General features: G+C 45.9%; 1 protein-coding gene across 1 annotated transcript in view; it reads right to left on the bottom strand.

Moving 5' to 3' along the window:
* Positions 1-21035, bottom strand: part of LOC126256868 (glutathione S-transferase C-terminal domain-containing protein homolog) — a 54240-nt gene that overhangs the window by 16141 nt on the left and 17064 nt on the right. Inside the window, exons 2-3 of the mRNA XM_049955518.1 lie at positions 13677-13822; positions 904-1000 (exon numbers count right to left, since the gene is read on the bottom strand). Of these exons, the coding sequence (XP_049811475.1) occupies positions 904-1000; positions 13677-13822 (243 nt within the window). The remainder of the gene's footprint in view (positions 1-903; positions 1001-13676; positions 13823-21035) is intronic.

Below are 21035 nucleotides of genomic sequence, written 5' to 3'. Positions count from 1 at the left end.
GAACCAGCTTAAAATGATCATTCTACAAAAATACTACAAGCCTCTAAGTATTGCTCACATGTGGATTGTAAGGATAACATTAGAATAATTACTGCTTGCATAGAGGCATTCAAAAAATACTCCACACGGTAGTGGAACAGGCAGAAACCCTAATAACTGGTACAGTGGGATGTACCCTCTGCCACGTACATCACAGTAGTTTGCAGAGTATAGACGCAGATGTAGAACAGTCACTGAATAAAACCAACATTTTGACCACAGCTGCGTGGTGTTCCTCTCAGTCTGGTCGTAATATTGTTGCCCGGATGCCATTATATTTCTTCATGACTCTTCCATTGAGCACATTACATTGCAGGGGATGTAGAACCACAAGATTTTGAGGGGTCATTTAAAAATTAAAACATCCTAAAAACATGAACAGAGAGGGTATTGCTTTAGCTTGCACCATCCTGGCTGACACCCATCAGAACCCAACCAGGTGCATAAGCAACTTGAGTCATGAGTTTTACCAAGAAAAAACAGCAATTGCACAACCTATTTCTCGCATGAGGAAAATGTTTATCTACAAACCATTTGATGATGACTGCCAGTTGTGGCATCTACTGTATGGGCAAAAACACTATAACCCACTCTCTCCGTCAAAACTGTAACAATTTCATGCTTGGTGCACAGTGGACAATGTGGATGGGACAAGATGTTTGAAACCTTGCGTTCAGGCTTGTAAGCATAGGCCAAGGTCTAAAACTTAACATGATAGAATTATTTCCATATAGATTAACTATCTTATTACAAAACTTCTTGCTGAACTGAAATGCTAATGCATTTCAGAAATAAACACAAATATCAAAATCAAATATTCAGAAACTACTCCCAAGCTCAGACAATGTTCTGAATACAACTTACCTTCTTATGACATTTGAGCCAGAGTTTGTGCACCTTAAAACTTCCTTATAATGTGTAGGCAGGCATGCAGCTATCATCCTGCTGCGTATTTCAAATGCTGAAATGCACAATACACATCCATTTCACAGTTAATGGACTTCCTTAATTAAATTACACTGTTGCATAAGTTATAATAGTTAAAACACTATGACGAATTCTAACACTTCACTTCAGTCTGACAACATTAAGAAAATATCACAAGAAATTATGTACAAGCAAGGAAGAGTCATGTATTATCAACGAATACATAAATTGTGAATGTCTAAAATGTTTATTTCAGTTGTGGGCTAGTTTTTGGTTTACAAGAGGACTGTTAGGTTATTGTCTGACAATAGCGTCTTCAAGATGAAAACCAGTATTCATTGATAAATATGAAATTGTTATGGCAAGAAGAGAGAAGAAACCATCAAACCTGTTATCATGTGATTGGAGATGACTGGTTATAGATGTTCAAATGTCTAATCCACTCTATACTGTTACTTTTAAAATAATTTAAATTTTAATGCAGTAATATCAGTTCTTAAAGTACAGCTTCCTGTTCAGTAATGCTATCATGTTAATTCAGTATCAGCCTAAAAAAGTTTACATTACTGCAAACAAGCATTACATACATTAAATTTACATAAAATGTTAAGTTGATGAAATAAAATCTGTGAATTGTCCTTAACTGTTATTTAATTTCCATGGTAGAAGTATGCTTCTAATTCACTGAAGTGTTCAGTTATCCTCATGGTTGCAGGATTAGAAGAAAAAGGGAGAGAGACCATCCTTTGCTGAGGTCCTACTTAAATTATGTAAAAAATGTACCAGAATACTACAGAATTTTTTAACTGGTAAAAAGCTAGTACATCATTTACCAGTGCCACACTTCAATTTCTCTTTCTTTCCCTCACCAAATACGAACAACATTATGTGAATCCTGCAAATAACAAATGAATTTCTCTCAATAAACCTGTCACAAAAACAACTTTATGACGTAAATTACAGGATTAATTTCCTTGCACTTACATTGGCTTTAAACCAGTACCCAATACTTTAAAGAACTAAGCAGCTGTCTTCAACTGTCTTCAACTACGGAAGCCAGAAAAAGCTTCGGAAAGGTTTGAAACTAGACTTAAAAGTTTACTGGAAGTGCTCTCCTTATGAAATACTAGATGAAACAGTCTTGGTAATTCGCAGTCTATTTTATGGATAAGCTAGTTTTTCACACATTTCAATGTTTATGACATCATAACTCCTGAACTGTGTTGTGCAATTATATAATTTTGCAGATACATTGAGTGATTTGTAGATACTGACTGCTAAATCTGTTACGAACAGAGTTCTCAGTAAAAAAGTAATAAATTAAAATATCATGCTCAATGTGGCAGTTTTACTGCATGAACAGTGCCCATTTAGTAAGCTGTAAACTTTTTTCTTTCATTATTTTGTTGGGAGTCTCAGCAACAAAACTTTCAAAAAGGTTTAACTTTAAGTGTAACATTTGTTTTGGAAGTCGAAAAGTGCTCTCTTTTGCAAATACTGGATGAATGAAGTTCATGTATTTGTGTGCCATTGGATACACTGCCTCAAGACAACACACGACTGCTAACTGTAATATTTGACTTACTATGTTACGCTTTTAACATAAGATTATTCTCTCAATGAGTAGATTATGACAGATTTTAAATTTGGTCAATAATCATGTGAAATACAGAAAATTGAAATTTTGTTGCCGTTGCACTGCAACTGGTATCTTACTCCGAGACAGCATTTTAGTAACATAGATATGAATTTCATGTTTTCTCTAGTGACTCAACAATATAAAAATCCACATGAAAATTTTATATCTCCCAGTTCTCTCCAGCCAAATATGTTGAACCAATATCAATTTTTACACCCTTACATAATTATAAAAAATTTAACTGTTGCAACAATGCCTGTTACACAGCATGGTAACTGCAGAGATTGGTTGGTTGGTTTAAAAGAGGGGGAAAGGGACCAAACTGCTAGGTCATCAGTCCCTTGTTCCGAATAAAACAATGCCACAAGGGTGAGAATAAAACAAGCAAGACTGACAGCACAAAACAGAGAGAAAGAAAAAAACCACAAGAACAACGGAAGGATAACAAACACTCAAATGGACAAAAGGGGAGAAGAAAAACACAGAAACGCAACAGGTAGAAAGAGATTAAAATGAAAAAATAGATTACCATAGCTGGCTCACCACGAAAATAAAAAGGAGAAGCCAGCTACTCTGCAACACGTTAAAACCTCCATCCTAAAAGCACTAGGGTGGAGGACACAGAGGGACAAAGGACATGCGCTAAAACTTAGATCAAATGATAAAACCCACCCTCACAAATAAAACATAAAACTAAATCAGCTGATGAGGTGTTGTCAGATAAAATTAGCGCAATGAGTCCGGTAACCAAAGATTTTGTCGCAGGGCAGTCAAAACGGGACAGTGCACCAGAATATCGGCCACAGTCAACCGGGCACCACATCGACACTGAGGCACGTCTTCACGGCGCAGGACGTAGCCATGGGTCGCCCTAACATGGCCGACGCAGAGCTGGCAGAGACCCTGTAAGAGGCCCGCATAGAGGACTGCCACACATTCGCAGTCTCCTTAACGGCATGCAGTTTGTTGTGTGTACTGAGACTATGCTATTCCATCTCCCAAAGCCGAAAACCTGGCGGTGTAAAAACAAACGCAGATCAGTTATTGGAATGCAAATCTCCATAAGTTATTTCCGTGTAGCCTGTTGGGCCAGCCTGTCACCAAGTTCGCTGCCTGGGATTCCGACATTTCCCGGGATCCACACAAACACCACTGAACAACCGGACCATTCCAGGGCATAGATGGACTCCTGGATGGTCGCTACCAAAGGATGACGAGGGTAGCATTGGTCAATAGCTTGTAGGCTGCTCAAGGAGTCAGTACACAGAAGAAACAACTCCCCAGAGCATGAATGGATGTGCTAAAGATCGCGAGATTAGCCACCAGCTCTGCAGTGGAAACACTGCAGCCATCGGGCAAGGAATGCTGTTCAATATGTCCTCCATGGACATATGCAAAGCCGATGTGACCATCAGCCATCGAGGCGTCAGTGTAAACCACTTAATGGCCTTGGTACATGTCAAGAATTGAGAGGAAGTGACAGCGGAGAGCCGCGGGGTGTATTGAGCCCTTTGGACCATGTGAGAGATCCAGGCGAAGCTGCAGCCTAGGTGTACACCATGGAGGTGTATGAGAATGAACCTCGAGTATAGGTGGTAAACGCAAGGACTCCAGTTCAGATAGAAGAGATTGGACGTGAACTGCAATTGGAGGCAGTGACCTGGGCCACCGATGTGGGAGATGAACCACCGTGGGTGGGAAAAGGAGACGGTAATTCAGATGCGCAGGAGAACTACGAACATGTGCAACATAACTGGGGAGCAGTTGTGCACGCCTGACCTGCAGTGGAGGGACTCCAGCCTCTGCCAGGACGCTGGTCACCGGACTCATCCTAAAATCTCAAGTCATTAGTCGAATGCCACAGTGGTGCACTGGGTCAAGTAAACGCAGCGCTGAGGGTAACGCAGAACCATAAACCAGACTCCCATATTCAAGGCGTGAATGAACAAGGGCTCTGTATAGCTGCAGCAGTGTAGAGCGATCTGCACCCCAGATGGTTGAAAACCAGTCCTAAGAATCGATATGTCTCCACTACAGTGAGGGGAACATCAATGACGTAAAGTTCTGGTTCCGGATTAATGGTATGACGCCAACAACAACAGAAGTGCATAACACACAACTCTGCGGCCGAAAACTGGAAGCTGTAGGCTAGAGCCCATGACTGCACCTTGTGGATGGCTCCCTGTAGGTGCCACTCAGCAACACCAGTACTGGTGGAGCAGTACAAAATGGAGAAGTCATTTTATAACAGAGAGGGTGAGACAGACAGCTCTACAGCTGCTGCTAGACCATTAATGACCACTAAAAATAGAGATACACTCAATACAGAGCCCTGCAGGAACCCATTCTCCTGGACATAGAGGGAACTATGGGAGGCACCAACTTGGACACGGAAAGTACAAAGTGACTGGAAATTCTGGATAAAAATCAGGAGCTGGCCTCAGAAACTCCACTCGTATAATGTGGCAAGGATATGATGCCGCCAGGTGGTGTCATATGCTTTTCGTAAATCAAAAAAGGCAGCAACAGGTGTTGGCATCTGGAAAAGGCTGTTCGGATGGCAGACTCGAGGGACACAAGATTATCAGTGGTAGAGCGACCCAGGCGTAAACCGCCTTGGCATGGAGCCAGTAGGTCACATGACTCCAGGACCCAGCCCAACCACCATCACACCATATGTTCCAGCAGCTTACAAAAAGGAAGTTGGTGAGGCTGATGGGCCAAGAGCTATCCACACAAGCAGTTTTTGCCAGGTTTGAGCACTGGTATGATGGTGCTCTCCCGCCAGTGGGATGGAAAGGAGCCATCACACCAGATCTGGTTGAAGATTACTAGGAGATGTCACTTGTAGTCAGACGAGAGATGTTTAATCATCTGACTGTGGATCCGATCTTGCCCAGGAGCTGTGTCGGGGCAATATGCAAGGGCAATTAGGAGCTCCCACTCTGTAAATGGGGCGTTATAGGGTTCACTGTGGCATGTAGTGAATGAGAGGGCTTTCCCTTCCATCCGTCGTTTGAGACTACAGAGGCGCAAGCATAGTGCTCAGCAAAGTGCTCGGTAATCGCGTTTGCATCGGTGGATAACATGCCATATATGTTAACACCAGGAACACCTGTTGGGGTCTGGTGCCGAAAAACTCATTTGATCTTTGCCCAGACGTGGGAAGGTGATGTATGGCACCCAATGGTCGACACATACCTCTCCAAACATTCTTGTTTTCATCGTTTGATAAGCTGGCGAACGTGGAGCTGTTTAAAGGGTATGAGGTGCTCCAGGGAAGGGTGCCGCTTATGCCGCTGCAGACCTCGCCAACACTCCTGAATTGCCCCAGTGACTTTTGGCGACCACCAAGGGACTGTCTTTTGCCGGGGGCACCCTAAAGAACGAGTGATCGCATTGTAAGCCGCATAAACAATCATTGTAGCTGCTCAGCCACCAAATCAATGTTACCATGTGGGGGAGATTCAACAGCAACAGCAGAGGTGAAGGCTTCCCAGTCTGCCTTGTTTAAAGCCCATCTGGGCAGGCGTCCATGGGCCTGATGCCAGGGAAGTGACAGGAAGATGGGAAAGTGGTCACTACCACACAGGTCATCATATGCTCTCCAGTGGATAGATGGGAGAAGGCCAGGACTGCAAACCAAGAGATCAGTGGACGAATATGTGCCATGTGCCACACTGAAATGTGTGCGGCCACCTGTATTTAAGAGGCAGAGGTTGAGTTGTGACAGTAAATTTTCAACATTTCTGCCTCGGCCAGTAAAAACTCTGCCACCCCACAAGGGTTATGAGCGTTAAAATCTCCCAAAAGCAGAAGAGGTTTAGGGAGTTGCTCAGTCAGAGCAGGCAATGAGTTCAGGGGTACTGCACCGTCTGGAGGAAGATATACATTGCACACGGCTATTTCCTGTGTCGTCCTTATCCTGACAGCCACAGTTTCAAGAGGGGTTTGAAGGGGGCACAGGTTCACTGCATACTGAGTTCAGGACATACATGTGAACTCCACCTGACACTCTGTTATAGTCACTACGATTTTTGTAATATCCCCTATAGCTGTGGAGGGCAGAGGTCCTCATTTCCGGGAACCAGGTTTCCTGAAGGGCGATGCAGAAAGCAGGTGTAAAACTTAAAAGTTGCCATAGCACAGCCAGGTGGTGGAAAAAACCGCCGCAATTCCGCTGGAGGATAATGTTACCATGAGGCTGGGAAGGCATGAAGTGTGCAAGGAGGCAGGTTATGCCTCAGGATCACCTGCTGCCACAGATTGAGTAATTGTAGCCATTTCTATGGTGGATGAGGCATCAGTGAGAAGCAGGTCCACAGGGGACGCTAAGATCTCCACCACATCCTCAGATGCAGAATTGATAGGAAGTGGTGGTGTTGGGGCCACCAGAGGGTCCTGTTTCTTAGCAGACTTCTTATTAGTTTGCTTGCTCTCTCTGTCTTCTCTTTAGAGGCTTGCTGTGAAGACTTCTCCAAAGCAGCTTCAGGGCATGGAGGAAGACCATGGAGCTCTTTGTCCAGCAGCCTTTGGCTCCTTGAGCCTCTGACGAGTGTCCGCCATGGCATTAGTGGAAACCTTGGGAAAGAGGGCCCCAAGGGACCCCTACCACACAAGAGGAGCCGGAGGAAGCTGTTGCTTCTCTGGAGGGGAGGAGGGGACCAATGTCCCCTGAGTTTGGGAGGGGGGGGGGGACCTTGCTCCTGAAGTACGTGCTTTGGAAGCAATGGATGAAGATTTGCCCTCTACCACCAAGGGGCAGATGTATTCTGGTGACCCAGAGGGCCCACTGTTCATGGCACAGAGTGATGAACCACTGGCACTTGGGACGGCGATGGTGACGTAGCTGCAGCATATGTCGACGTCAACCAAATGGGGTGTAATCTTTTGAATTTACGTTTAGCCTCTGTGTAAGTCAACCGGTCCAGGGTCTTGTACTCCATGATTTTCAACTCCTTTTGGAGTACTGGGCAGTCTGGCGAGCAGGAGTAGTGGTGCTCTCCACAGCTGATACAAGTGGGAAGAGGCACACATGGAGTATCTGGATGCAGTGGATGTCCGCAGTTTCGACATGTGGCACTGGAAGTGCAGTGGGAAGACATGTTCCCAAACTTCCAGCACTTAAAGCACCACACAGGGGGAGGGACATATGGTTTAACATCACAGCGGTAAACCATCACCTTGACCTTTTCAGGCAATGAATCACCTCAAAGGCCAAGATGAAGACACCGGTAGCAACCCTGTTGTCTTTGGGTCCCCTGTAAATGCGCCAGATGAAATGAACACCGTGGGGAGGTTACAGCTCAGGCATCAGCAGTGCGATCCCTGTGTTGTCAGGGGGTTACCACCAAATAGGTACATGATGGCCCCACCACAATGGAATGGCTACCATGCCGGATATTGGGTGCAGAGAAATCCAATATTGGCATGGGGGCGAAAGACGGCAGGAGATAACGGAAGAAGATGATGTACCCCAGAAAGTGTCTCCACCTAAATTGTTGAATCGCAAGTGGAGGTGCAAAGCCATGGCAAGAGATTCAGGAGATCGAATCTAAGGGCACTATGGATAATTCGTGCACCACGTAAGGCGTCCTTCCCCACATGACCCAAACTTGTGTAGAATTTTGAAAGTGGCAGGTCAAACCATAGAATGGGACATGAACCCATATGGCCAAAAAGCCTGAGACTCCTTTTAGTCACCTCTTACGACAGGCATGAATACCTTGGGCCTATTCTAACCCCCAGACCAGCAGGGGGCTAACTGCTGAGACATTGCTGCTGGGATCTAAGATATTATCACCTAATCAGATGATCTAAGCCGAGGGCTTTAGGTTGTTGGTGCTGAAAGGTGCTGAGGGTCACACAAGTCGCTTCCACTGAGCTGAATATTTCACACTGACTGTAACTCATTCAGGCAGTTCATTTCTGACCTCCAAGTTTTTATATAATGAGCAACTGTATCGGCAAACACATACAAGTTAAATTGCTTTCTTAACTAAGAACCGCACCTTCATTTCAATATTTCTTGTTTTGGAGATGATGGTCAGGATTTTTTTTTTTTTTCCTGTGGTACATCTCAGAACACAGTACAATACAGAATGGTATACTGCACATTTTGTTTTCACATGGGTTTTCATGACGCACTTCATATTTCAAGCGAATACAGACATCTTTGTGGGAATTGTCCCTTACAAAACATTTTCAAAATGTCTCCCAGTATGAAGTAGAATATTCTCATTTTCAAAGCCTCCTCCACTGCCACACTTTTCCCAGTCTTTATCAGTTCTCACGCCAGAGAAGACTAAACACTATACATTGTCCTGTTATTATCCAATATAGGGTATGAGAAATAAAAATTCACAGTTTGAGGATGTTAAAAATGAACTATCAGTGCTGTTATTCCAATATGACTAAGGTCAGAGGGAGCACCTGCCCCATACTCAAGTTGTAATTAATAGAAAATTGCAGTCTATTGATACTTACTTCCAGCTCATCCTTTCTAGTTCAAGCATATTCGAGATACAATAGGTGTCACCATCCAGGTTTTGCTTCTGTCACTCAGCTTGATTTCTAAGTGCAGTATCAGTTGACAAACTGAATTTCTTCTGAGTTCAGCTTTTTCCCAGTTGTTCTGACACGTAGTGCCCATTTCTTCCAATAGTTTCACATGCAGTTGTTCTGTGGCTATGAATCTAAAGAAGTTTGTCTAGGCTTGATGCTTCTTGGCAGATTAAGATCGTGTGCCAAATAGGGACTCTAAGCTGGAACTTTGCCTTTTACAAGCAATGCCTTTACTGACTGAGCTATTGGTATCTGCCCTTAAAGTTTCAATTCTGCCAGTATCCTTCATTTACTACTTTTTTTGCTCTGCCGGACTAGCACTCCCTGAAGGGCAGATACAGCAGAGAAAGGCTTACCCTTAGCTTAGAAGTGGCTACGGGCAGAATTCAAGCTGCTTCAATATCTCAGTTAATAAGAACATCGTCCTCGAAAGGAACAGTTCTGGGTTTGAGTTCCTGTCTAGAACACAGTTTTAATCTGCTTGAAAGTTCAAACCAGCCTGTACTCCACTGCAGTGTGAAAGATTCATTCAAGTCTAGGTTCGAATACCACTGGCTTCCCCAATCAAAAGTGTCACTAAAACATGAGCAACAAAAGTTGTGGGCAATTTTTGTGCCACTCCTGTGTTTGATTTTATGCCTGTGGTGTAATTTGTCATTCATCACATTGGATTCTGTGAAGGAGTGCCCCCGTGAATGTGCAACATGTCAAGTTACACAAACAATACTGACCCTCTGCTTTTTGTCATGAAAGTATGAACTTATCTCTACATCTACACATCTACATATAAGTAATTACTCTGCTGTTCACAATAAAGTGCCTGGCAGAGGGTTCAATGAACCACCTTCAAGCTGTCTCTCTACCGTTCCACTCTTGAACAGCTTGCAAGAAAAACGAGCATTTAAATTTTTCTGTGCAGGCCCCGATTTCCCTTATTTTATTGTGATGATTATTTCTCCCTATGTAGGTGCATGCCAACAGAATATTTTTGCAATCAGAGGAGAAAACTGGTGACTGAAATTTCATGAGAAGATCCCGTCACAACAAAAAATGCCTTTGTTTTAATGATTGCCACTCCAATTCACATATCATGTATGTGGCACTATCTCCCCTACTTCACGATAATAAAAAAACGACCTGCACTTCTTTGTATTTTTTCGATGTCAACCGTCAGTCCCATCTGATGCGGATCCCACACCACACAGCAATACTTCAGAATATGGTGGACAAGTGTGGTATAAGCAGTCTCTTTAGTAGACCTGTTCCACCTTCTAAGTGTTCTGCCAATGGATCGCAGTCTTTGGTTGGCTCTACCCACAACATTATCTATGTAATCGTTCCAATTTAGGGTATTTGTAATTGTAATCCCTAAGTATTAGTTGAATTTACAGCCTTCAGATTTGTGTGACTTATTGTGTAATTGAAATTTAGCAGATTTATTTAGTACTCATGTGATTAACTTCACACTTTTCTTTATTCAGGGCCAACTGGCACTTTTTGCACCATACAGATATCTTATCTACATCATTTTGCAATTCATTTTGGTCATCTGATGACTTTACAAGATGGTAAATGACATCATCTGCAAAAAATCTAGGAGGGCTACTCAGATTGTCTCCTATGTCATTAATGTAGATCAGGAACAATAGAGTGCCTATAACACTTCCTTGGGGAACGCCAGATATTATTTCTGTTTTATTCGATGACTTTCCATCTATTACTACGAACTGTGACCTTTCTGACAGGAAATCACGAATCGGTGTCGAAAGCCTTCTGGAAATCTAAAAATATGGAATCAACTTGACATCCCCTGTTGATAGCACTCATTACTTCATGAGTATAAAGAGCTAGTTGTGTTTCGCAACAGCGATATTTTCTGAATCCGTGCTGACTACGTGTCAATAAATTGTTTTCTTCGAGATACTTCATAAAGTTCGAATACAGTATATGTTAAAAAACCCTACTGCAAATCGACGTTAGTGATATAGGCCTGTAATTCAGCGGATTACTCCTACTTACTTTTTTGGGTATTGGTGTGACCTGAGCAATTTTCCAGTCTTTAGGTACGGATCTTTCTGTGAACGAATGGTTGTATATAATTGCTAAATATGGAGCTATTTTATGAGCATACTCTGAGAGGAACCTGGCTGGTATACAATCTGTACCGAAAGCCTTGCCTTTATTAAGTGATTTAAGCTGCTTTGCGACACTGAGGACATCTATTTCTATGTTTCTTATCTTGGAGTTGTTCTTGATTGGAATTCCAGAATATTTACTTTGTCTTCTTTGGTGAAGGACTTTTGAAAAATCATGTTTAATAACTCTGCTTTAGTGGCACTGTAATCAGTGACTTCACCATTGTTATTGCACAGTGCAGGTACTGACTGCACCTCACCACTGGTGTGCTTTATGTATGACCAGAATCTCTTTGGTTTTTCTGCCAGATTTCAAGACAGAGTTTCATTGTGGAAATTATTGAAAGCATCTTGCATTTAAGTACGCACTATATTTCTAACTTCTGCAAAACTTTGCCAGTCTTGAGGATTTTGCATTCTTTTAAATTTGGCATGCTTTTTTCACTGCTTTTGCAACAGTGATCTGACCCGTTTTGTGTATTGTGGGGGATCAGTAGCATCACATTAATTTATATGGTACATATCTTTTAATTGCTGTCAATAATATCTCTTTAAAATCATTCCACAACTTTTCTACGCTTACATGATCAGATTGGAAGGAGTGCAGACTGTCTCTTAAAAAGACGTTAAGAGCATTTTTATCAGCTTTTTTAAATAGATATACTTTGTGATTCTTTTTTTTATGGTTGTAGGAGTTACGGTATTCAGCCTTTTGGTCGCTGATCCCTGTATTCGTCCGACACTCACTATTTGTCCAGGATTATTTGTCACAAAGAGGTCAAGTATGCTTTCGCAACCATTTATGCTTCGAGTGGGCTAATGAACTAATTATTCAAAATAATTTTCTGAGAAAGCATTCAGTACAATTTCGGATGAGGTATTATGCCTGCCGCCGGCTTTAAACATATAAGTTTTCTAGCATATCGAGGGTAGATTAAGGTCACCACTGACTATAATTGAATGAGTGAGGTACCTATTTGAAATGAGACTCAAGTTTTCCTTGAACCGTTCAGCAACTATATCTTCTGAGTTGGGGGAGGGGGGGGGGGGTAAAATGACCCAATTAATTGTTGGGTCCGATTGTCAAGTATAGCCTCTACTCACACTATTTCGCAGGAACAATCTACTTTAATTTCACTACAAGGCAAACTACTTCTGACAGCAATAAATACTCCATCACCAAATGTATTTAATCTATCCTTCCTGAACACTATTAGATCATTAGAAAAAGTTTCTGCTGAGCTTATTTCTGACTTTAGCCAGCTTTCTGTACCTATACCTATTTAAGCTTCAGTGCTTTCAATTAGGGCTTGGAGCTCTGGTTCTTTCCCAACACAGCTACGACAATTTACAACTACAATACCGATTGTTTCTACAACTAACTTACTGTGTTTTACCTGCCTCCTTTTAGACAGACACCCTTTCTGTGGTTCCCTGAGGCCCTCTAACCTAAAAAAACCACCCAGTCTCTTTCACACAGCCCCCGCTACCTGTGTAGCCACTAGCCACTTCCTGTGTGCAGTGGACTCCTGACCTATTAAGCGGAACCCGGAAACCCACCACCCGATGGCGCAAGTCAAGGAATCTGAGCCTACACGGACACAGAACCGCCTGAGCCTCTGATTCAGACCCTCCACTCGGCTCTGCACCAAAGGACCACAGCCAGTTCTATTGATGAGGCTGCAGATGGTGAGCTCCACCTTAATCTCACAAGCAAGACTGGCAGTCTTTACCATTTCCACTAGCCACCCAAAACCAGAGAGAATCTCCTCCAATCCAAAGCGACATACGTCACTGGTAACGACATGAGCCACCACCTGCAATTGGATGCACCCTGTACTCTTCATGTCATCCGGAAGCAGCCTTTCCACATCCGAAATGACTCCCTCCGGTATGCACACGGAGTGCACATTGGCTTCCTCCCCCCTCCCCCCAGTGATTCCCCTTGGCAGCAGCCTCAAGCTGTGTGACAGAAGCCAACTATTTAGCATAAAAAACTTCTAAATACAGAATGAAACAGATTTTTAATAAAAGAGAAGCTGGTCTTAAAATTAGTGTGAGAACCGAAGCATAATAAAGCTTCATAACATAAACAAACTGCCAGGAGTAAAACACAGTTAGCTAATGTAACATCACACTCACACATAGAGAAGAAATTCAGGTCACTTGCTATGTTTCAGATTCTTAAAACATTCTAATGATCAACCATCAGTAAAATTACTGTATTACGACTTATCAAATTAACGATTACACACAAACTTATAATGAAGTTCTAATTTCTTTGAACAGCAGGCAACAGTACAGACCAACTCATTTCCACAAGAAATAAGTAGGAATTGGTTGTTCTCATGAGTGTGAAAATCTTAACATACCTGTACAGGGATGGCATGATTCAACAATTTCATAGTCTTCTTTTAACCAGCAATCATTTGTAGAATTTCTTGTAACAGGATTTGAATGGTTTGCACCTGAGCTCGATGTAAGATGGCTTTCTATTATTAGTACAAACAAAGTCAGCCTGAAACAAATCCTTCAGTGATCAAAATGTTCTCTGAAACTGATGGTGAAACAGTATTTCTAATTAAAAACTTTGGTTCTGGTTGATGACAAGAATCACAACAAAGTCCACCACATAAACACCAATCCATGGAGCAGTAAATGATATGTCTACAGTGATCACCATGTTTTTCTGCAAATTAGCAACTTTCACGAAGCAATGTTCACACTGTTCTGTATCTGACAGAAGGAAACAACTGAAAAATAAATTTTGAAAATTTTGTGAACAATGGTTTATAAGTACTTTAATTGGAAGTATTGCCTCCTAAGCCAATGAAACTATCGAATGTTAGTTTACTTTCATATTTGTATTCATTAATGCCATATACAATTTTTTATCTAAAGCTATGACTGCTATGTTTCACCTACAGGTTCAAATAGTCTCAGACATTTTCTATGGGATTAAGATTGGATGAGATAGCAGACCAGTCAAGGTGCAAATGGTGCCTGAGTGTTTCTCAAACCAGGAAGGCGTGCATGCAACCTCGTGATGATGTCTGTTACATTGGAAAATAGAAGTGTCAACTGCATATTCATCATGAAGATGTAGAAAAAGGGCAGCACTTGGTCACTTAGAATGTTGAAATAAATACCCTGTTTCACGTTCATGGTAACATGAATGAGAGGGCCCCAAATCATGGTACAAAAAAAAAAAAAAAAAAAAAAAAACACTCCCAAAACAGCACAAAATCACTTTCAGCCTGAACTACACCCACCATGCACTGTGGTGCTTCACTGGGCTACTGATGTATTCTATGCCAAGCATCACTTGAAAAGAGGCAAAATTATGTCTCATCTGAGTACATTACAAGCCTCCAGTCAGTTACAGTCCCAATGTCTGCATCATTTGGTCCACTGCCCCCTCACACACACACACACACACACACACACACACACACACACACACACAGAGAGAGAGAGAGAGAGACAGAGAGAGAGACAGAGAGAGAGAGAGAGAGAGAGAGAGAGTCAACAAGCATTTGACGAAAGCAGCAATCCAGAATGGGGGAAGGATAACAGGATACAGGTGCGGAGAGAGAAGAGCACACACTGGCGCAGAGTAAGCAGGACAAAGCTGCCAGATGCAGCATCAAGAAGCTTTGAGAGGTGAGGACGGGGAGGGGGAGGCAGAAATGGAGAGGAGCAGAGAGGGGAAAAGACTGGTGGGTGTGTTGGCAGAAACACACAGACAATGAAGGTGAATTGGGAGGAGGTGATAGGAGAGCGGGTGTAGAAACTGTTGGGTGGAGGGTGTGGAGACCTGATGTAAGGTGGTAGGATTGAGGCTGTGTGGGGATATGGCATGGGAAATCTGTCTGTGGACTAGATCTGGAGAATACTGCCTGCCTATGAAGGCCTTTGTGAGACCTTTAGCATACTTGGCAAGGGAGTTCTTGTCCTTGTAGACACATCGGCCCCTGGTGGAAAGTCCGTATGGGTGGGATTTTCTGGTGTGGAAGTGATGGTAGCTGTCAAAATGCAGGTGCCACTGCTGGTTGTCAGTTTAATGTTGACAGAGGTATGCATGGGGCCATCGGAGAGGAAGAGGCCAACATCTAGGAAGGTAGCATGCTGGGTCGAGCAAGACGAGGTGAAGAGGCTGAGGTTGGTTGGTTGGTTGGTTTGTGGGATTAAAGGGACCAGACTGCTACGGTCATCGGTCCCTTTTTCCAAGTACTAAAAACACCCACAGAGAATAAAAACGATCAACAGAATAGAGCACAGACGACACAGAACAAGAGAAACTGAGACAAAGACCAGACAAAACAAACTAAAATCACACAGAGTGTGACGGTGGTTGGCCGACCATAGAAATAAAAAAAGGAAAAGCCAACCACTTAAAACACATTAAAAAATCAGTTTAAAACCGGAGGCCAAAGGCCAGAATCCACACAAAACAATAAGATAAAACAGAAACACTTAGATTAAATCATAAAAACCCCCTGCCCGAATAAAACGTAAAACTAAGTCAGCCGTAGCAGAGTCATCTGTTAAAAGGGCAGGGAGCGTGTCAGGCAGTGCGAACGACTGCCTGAGCACAGCTAAAAGCGGACACTCCAATAAAATATGGACCACAGATAAAACGGAGCCGCAGGGACATAGAGGTGCATCCTCACGGCGCAATAAGTGGCCGTGCGTAAGCCGAGTATGCCCAATGCGCAGCCGGCAGATGACAACAGACTCCTGGCGGGAGACCCGCATGGACGACCACCACACAGTCGTCGTCGCCTTGATTGGACGGAGTTTGCTGGGCGTGGGCAGATTGCGCCATTCAGCGTCCCAAACCGAAAGAACTTCGCGGCGTAAGACTGCCCGCAAATCAGTCTCCGGGAGTCCAATCCCCAGAGACGATTTACTAGTGGCCTCTTTCGCCAGGCGGTCAACATTCTCATTGCCAGGTATCCCAACATGGCCTGGGGTCCACACGAAGACCACAGAGCGGCCGCAACGCGCAAGAGTATGCAGGGATTCATGGATAGCCATAATCAGACGAGAACGAGGAAAACACTGGTCGAGAGCTCGTAAACCGCTCAGGGAATCGCTACAGATAACGAAGGACTCACCTGAGCAGGAGCGATATACTCTAGGGCACGAAAGATGGCGACCAGCTCAGCAGTGTAAACGCTGTAGCCATCCGGCAAGGAACGTTGTTCGGAATGGTCCCCTAGAGTTAGCGCATACCCGACACGACCAGCAACCATCGAACCGTCAGTGTAAACAATTCCAGAGCCCTGATACGTGGCCAGGATGGAATAAAAGCGGCGGCGGAAGGCCTCTGGAGGGACTGAGTCCTTCGAGCCCTGTGCCAAGTCGAACCGAAGGCAAGGGCGAGGAACACACCACGGGGGTGTACGCAGAGGTGCCCGGAAAGGAGGTGGAACAGGGAAAAACCCAAGCCCGGAGAGAAGCTCCTTGACGCGTACGGCGATCGGACAACCCGACCGGGGCCGACGGTCTGGCAGATGGACGACTGACTGTGGGAACAGAACACGGTTATTTGGATGCCCGGGCAAGCTAAAAACATGGGCCGCATAAGCAGCCAGTAATTGTTGGCGTCTTATCCGCAGTGGAGGGACACCTGCCTCCACTAGTATGCTGTCCACAGGGCTGGTGCGGAAAGCACCAGTAGCAAGGCGTATCCCGCTATGGAGGATTGGGTACAGCACCCGCAACGCAGATGGGGAAGCTGAGCCATAAGCCAGGCTCCCATAATCCAGACGAGACTGGATTAACGCCTGGTACTGGATTAACGCCTGGTAGAGCCGGAACAGGGTAGATCGGTCGGCGCCCCAGCGGGTGTGGCTCAAACATCGCAGAGCATTGAGATGCCGCCAACACGCCTGTTTGAGCTGCCGGATATGAGGCAGCCAAGTCAACCGGGCATTGAAAACCACCCCCAAAAACCTGTGTGATTCCACCACTGAAAGAAGTTCACCGTTAAGAGAAAGCTGCGGCTCCGGGTGGACAGTACGTCACCGGCAGAAATGCATAACGCAGGTCTTGGCTGCCGAAAACTGGAACCCATGAGCTACAGCCCAAGACTGCGCCTTGCGGATAGCGCCCTGTAGCTGACATTCAACAGCTGCAATGCCAGTAGAGCTGTAGTAAAGGCAGAAGTCGTCAGCATACAGGGAAGCGGAGACAGAACTTCCCACGGCCGCAGTGAGCCCGTTAATGGCTATTAAAAACAGGCAGACACTTAAAACAGAACCCTGTGGCACGCCGTTCTCCTGGACGTGGGAGGAACTATATGAGGCTGCGACTTGCACGCGGAAGGTACGATACGACAGGAAATTGCGGATAAAAATCGGCAGAGGGCCCCGAAGACCCCATCCATGAAGCGTAGAAAGGATGTGATGACGCCATGTCGTATCGCACGCCTTCCGCATGTCGAAAAAGACAGCGACCAGGTGCTGATGGCGGGCAAAGGCAGTACGGATGGCCGACTCCAGGCTCACCAGATTGTCGGCGGCGGAGCGGCCTTTACGGAACCCACCCTGAGACGGAGCCAGAAGGCCCCGAGACTCCAGTACCCAATTCAAGCACGGGCTCACCATCCGTTCGAGAAGCTTGCAAAGAACGTTGGTGAGGCTAATGGGGCGGTAGCTGTCCACCTCCAAAGGGCTCTTGCCCGATTTCAAAACGGGGATGACAATGCTTTCCCGCCATTGCGACAGAAACTCACCCTCGACCCAGAGATGGTTGTAAAGGTCGAGGAGACGTCGCTTGCAGTCCACTGAAAGGTGTTTCAGCATCTGACAGTGGATGCGATCGGGCCCGGGAGCGGTATCAGGGCAAGCGGCAAGGGCACTGTGAAATTCCCACTCACTGAATGGAGCATTGTAAAATTCAGAAGCGTGGGTGCGAAAAGAAAGGCTCCGACGTTCCATCCGCTCTTTAATGGAGCGGAAGGCCTGGGGGTAATTCACAGAAGCGGAACTCATAGCAAAATGCTCTGCTAAGCGGTTTGCAATGACGTCGGAGTCAGTACAAACTGCTCCATTCAGTGAGAGCGCAGGGACGCAGACAGGGGTCCGATAGCCATAGACGCGTCGAATCTTGGCCCAGACCTGCGATGGAGTGACATGGAGGCCAATGGTGGACACATACCGCTCCCAGCACTCCTTCTTGCCTTGGCGGATAAGGAGGCGGGCCCGCGCACACAGCCGTTTGAAGGCGATAAGGTGGTCTATGGAGGGATGTCGCTTGTGACGCTGGAGCGCCCGCCGGCGATCTTTAAGCGCTTCAGCGATCTCAGGCGACCACCAAGGCACAGCCCTCCGCCAAGGGGACCCAGAAGAACGGGGAACGGCAGATTCGGCGGCAGTAACGATGCCGGTGGTGACCGATTGAACCATCAATGTCATCAGTAGAGAGAGGCTCAATAGCGGCAGTGGAGGAGAACAAGTCCCAGTCAGCCTTATTCATAGCCCATCTGCTAGGGCGCCCAGAAGAGTGACGCTGTGGTAGTGACAGAAAGATCGGAAAGTGGTCACTACCACACAGGTCGTCATGCACACTCCATTGGACAGACGGTAAGAGGCTAGGGCTACAGATTGAAAGGTCAATGGCAGAGTACGTGCCATGCGCCACACTGAAGTGTGTGAAGGCACCATCATTTAACAGCGAGAGATCGAGCTGCGACAATAAATGCTCAACGATGGCGCCTTGACCTGTTGCCACTGACCCACCCCACAGAGGGTTATGGGCGTTGAAGTCGCCCAATAGCAAGAAAGGTGGCGGCAATTGGGCTACCAGTGCAGCCAGGACATGCTGCGAGACATCACCATCCGGTGGAAGGTAAAGACTGCAGACAGTAACAGCCTGTGGCGTCCACACCCGAACAGCGACAGCCTCTAAAGGTGTTTGGAGAGGGACAGACTCGCTGTGCAGAGTGTGAAGGACATATATGCAGACGCCACCAGACACCCTTTCATATGCTGCCCGGTTCTTATAATAACCCCGACAGCCACGGAGGGCGGGGGTTCGCATTGCTGGAAACCAAGTTTCCTGAAGAGCAATGCAGAAGAAAGGGTGAAGGCTGATAAGTTGGCGGAACTCAGCTAGATGGTGGAAGAAACCGCTGCAGTTCCACTGGAGGATGGTGTTGGCCATGGCTGGGAAAGGCGTGACGGGACTGGGAAGACAGATTACACCGCTGGGTCACCTGCTGCCTCCGATGGAGCACCCATGCAAATGCCATCCATTGCGTCCGAGGGACCGGCGAGATCGAGGTCCTCAGCGGACGCCAGAATCTCCACCTCGTCCTCAGAGGCAGAGCTTGTAGGAAGCTTTTTCTGCTTGTCGCGCTGTGCCTTCGGTGGTTCAGGCTTCATGGGCTTCACTGGGTCAGTCTCAGGGACAGACGACAACCGTGAGGCCCTATGACCAGGGACTGGCGGTTGTTTCAACCACTTGCGGGCGTCCGCTTTTCCACTGGTCGGAACTTGCGAAGGGAGGTCCCCAAAGGTTCCCTTCCTGGCGAAAGTAGCCGAAGAAGTCTTACGCTTCTCCGGCTGGGAAGGGGGAGCTGATGTCCCCGATGGTTGGGAGGGTGTTGCTCCTGGAGAAGATGGAGCAGGAGCAACAGGGTGTGAAGTGCCCCCCACAATCATGGGGGGTTTTGGATGCTGACCAATCATAGAACCAACCGTATGGGACGACACAGGAGATGGAAGAACCGTCATTGCAGCAGCGGCGTACGTTGACGTCATCGGCACAGGATGGAGTCTCTCATATTTCCGCCTAGCCTCAGAGTAGGTCAGGCGGTCCAGGGTTTTATGTTCCATTATCTTCCGTTCTTTCTGGAAGATCCTACAGTCCAGCGAGCAGGGGGAATGGTGTTCTCCGCAGTTAACACAGATAGGAGGCGGGGCACATGGAGTATCAGGATGCGAAGGACGTCCACAATCCCGACACGTGATGCTGGAAGTACAGCGAGATGACATGTGCCCGAACTTCCAGCATTTAAAACACCGCATCGGAGGAGGGATATACGGCTTCACATCACAACGGTAAACCATCACCTTGACCTTTTCGGGTAAGACATCACCCTCAAAGGCCAAGATGAAGGCACCGGTGGCCACCTGATTATCCCTCGGACCCCGATGGACGCGCCGGACGAAGTGAACACCTCGTCGTTCTAGGTTGGCGCGTAGTTAATCGTCGGACTGCAGAAGAAGATCCCTGTGGAATATAATACCCTGGACCATGTTTAAACTTTTATGGGGAGTGATGGTGACGGAAACATCACCCAACTTGTCACAAGTGAGCAACCTCCGTGACTGGGCAAAGGATGCTGTTTTGATGAGAACCGACCCAGAGCGCATTTTGGACAAGCCCTCCACCTCCCCGAACTTGTCCTCTAAATGCTCCACAAAAAACTGGGGCTTGGTCGACATAAACGATTCTCTATCAACCCGTGTACACATGAGGTACCAGGGTGAATATTCTCCACTGCCTGCTTTAGCAAGACGTTCCTCCCATGGAGTAGCTAGGGAGGGAAACGATCTCGGATCAAATTTCTTCCCGTTGAGGTTAGACCTCGATCGCTTAGAGACTGCTGGTGGAGGCCCACCAGCGAGAGATGATGTACCACGCTTCATTGCGGATCATCCGCCCTGATGCCACCTACTCCGACCAAGGGCCCTCCCCACGGGCGCCACCCAGCCACA

This window comes from Schistocerca nitens, chromosome 1 (assembly GCF_023898315.1).
Source record: "Schistocerca nitens isolate TAMUIC-IGC-003100 chromosome 1, iqSchNite1.1, whole genome shotgun sequence".
NCBI classification, from domain to species: Eukaryota; Metazoa; Arthropoda; class Insecta; order Orthoptera; family Acrididae; genus Schistocerca; species Schistocerca nitens.
This window is presented reverse-complemented; position numbering and strand designations above follow the sequence as displayed.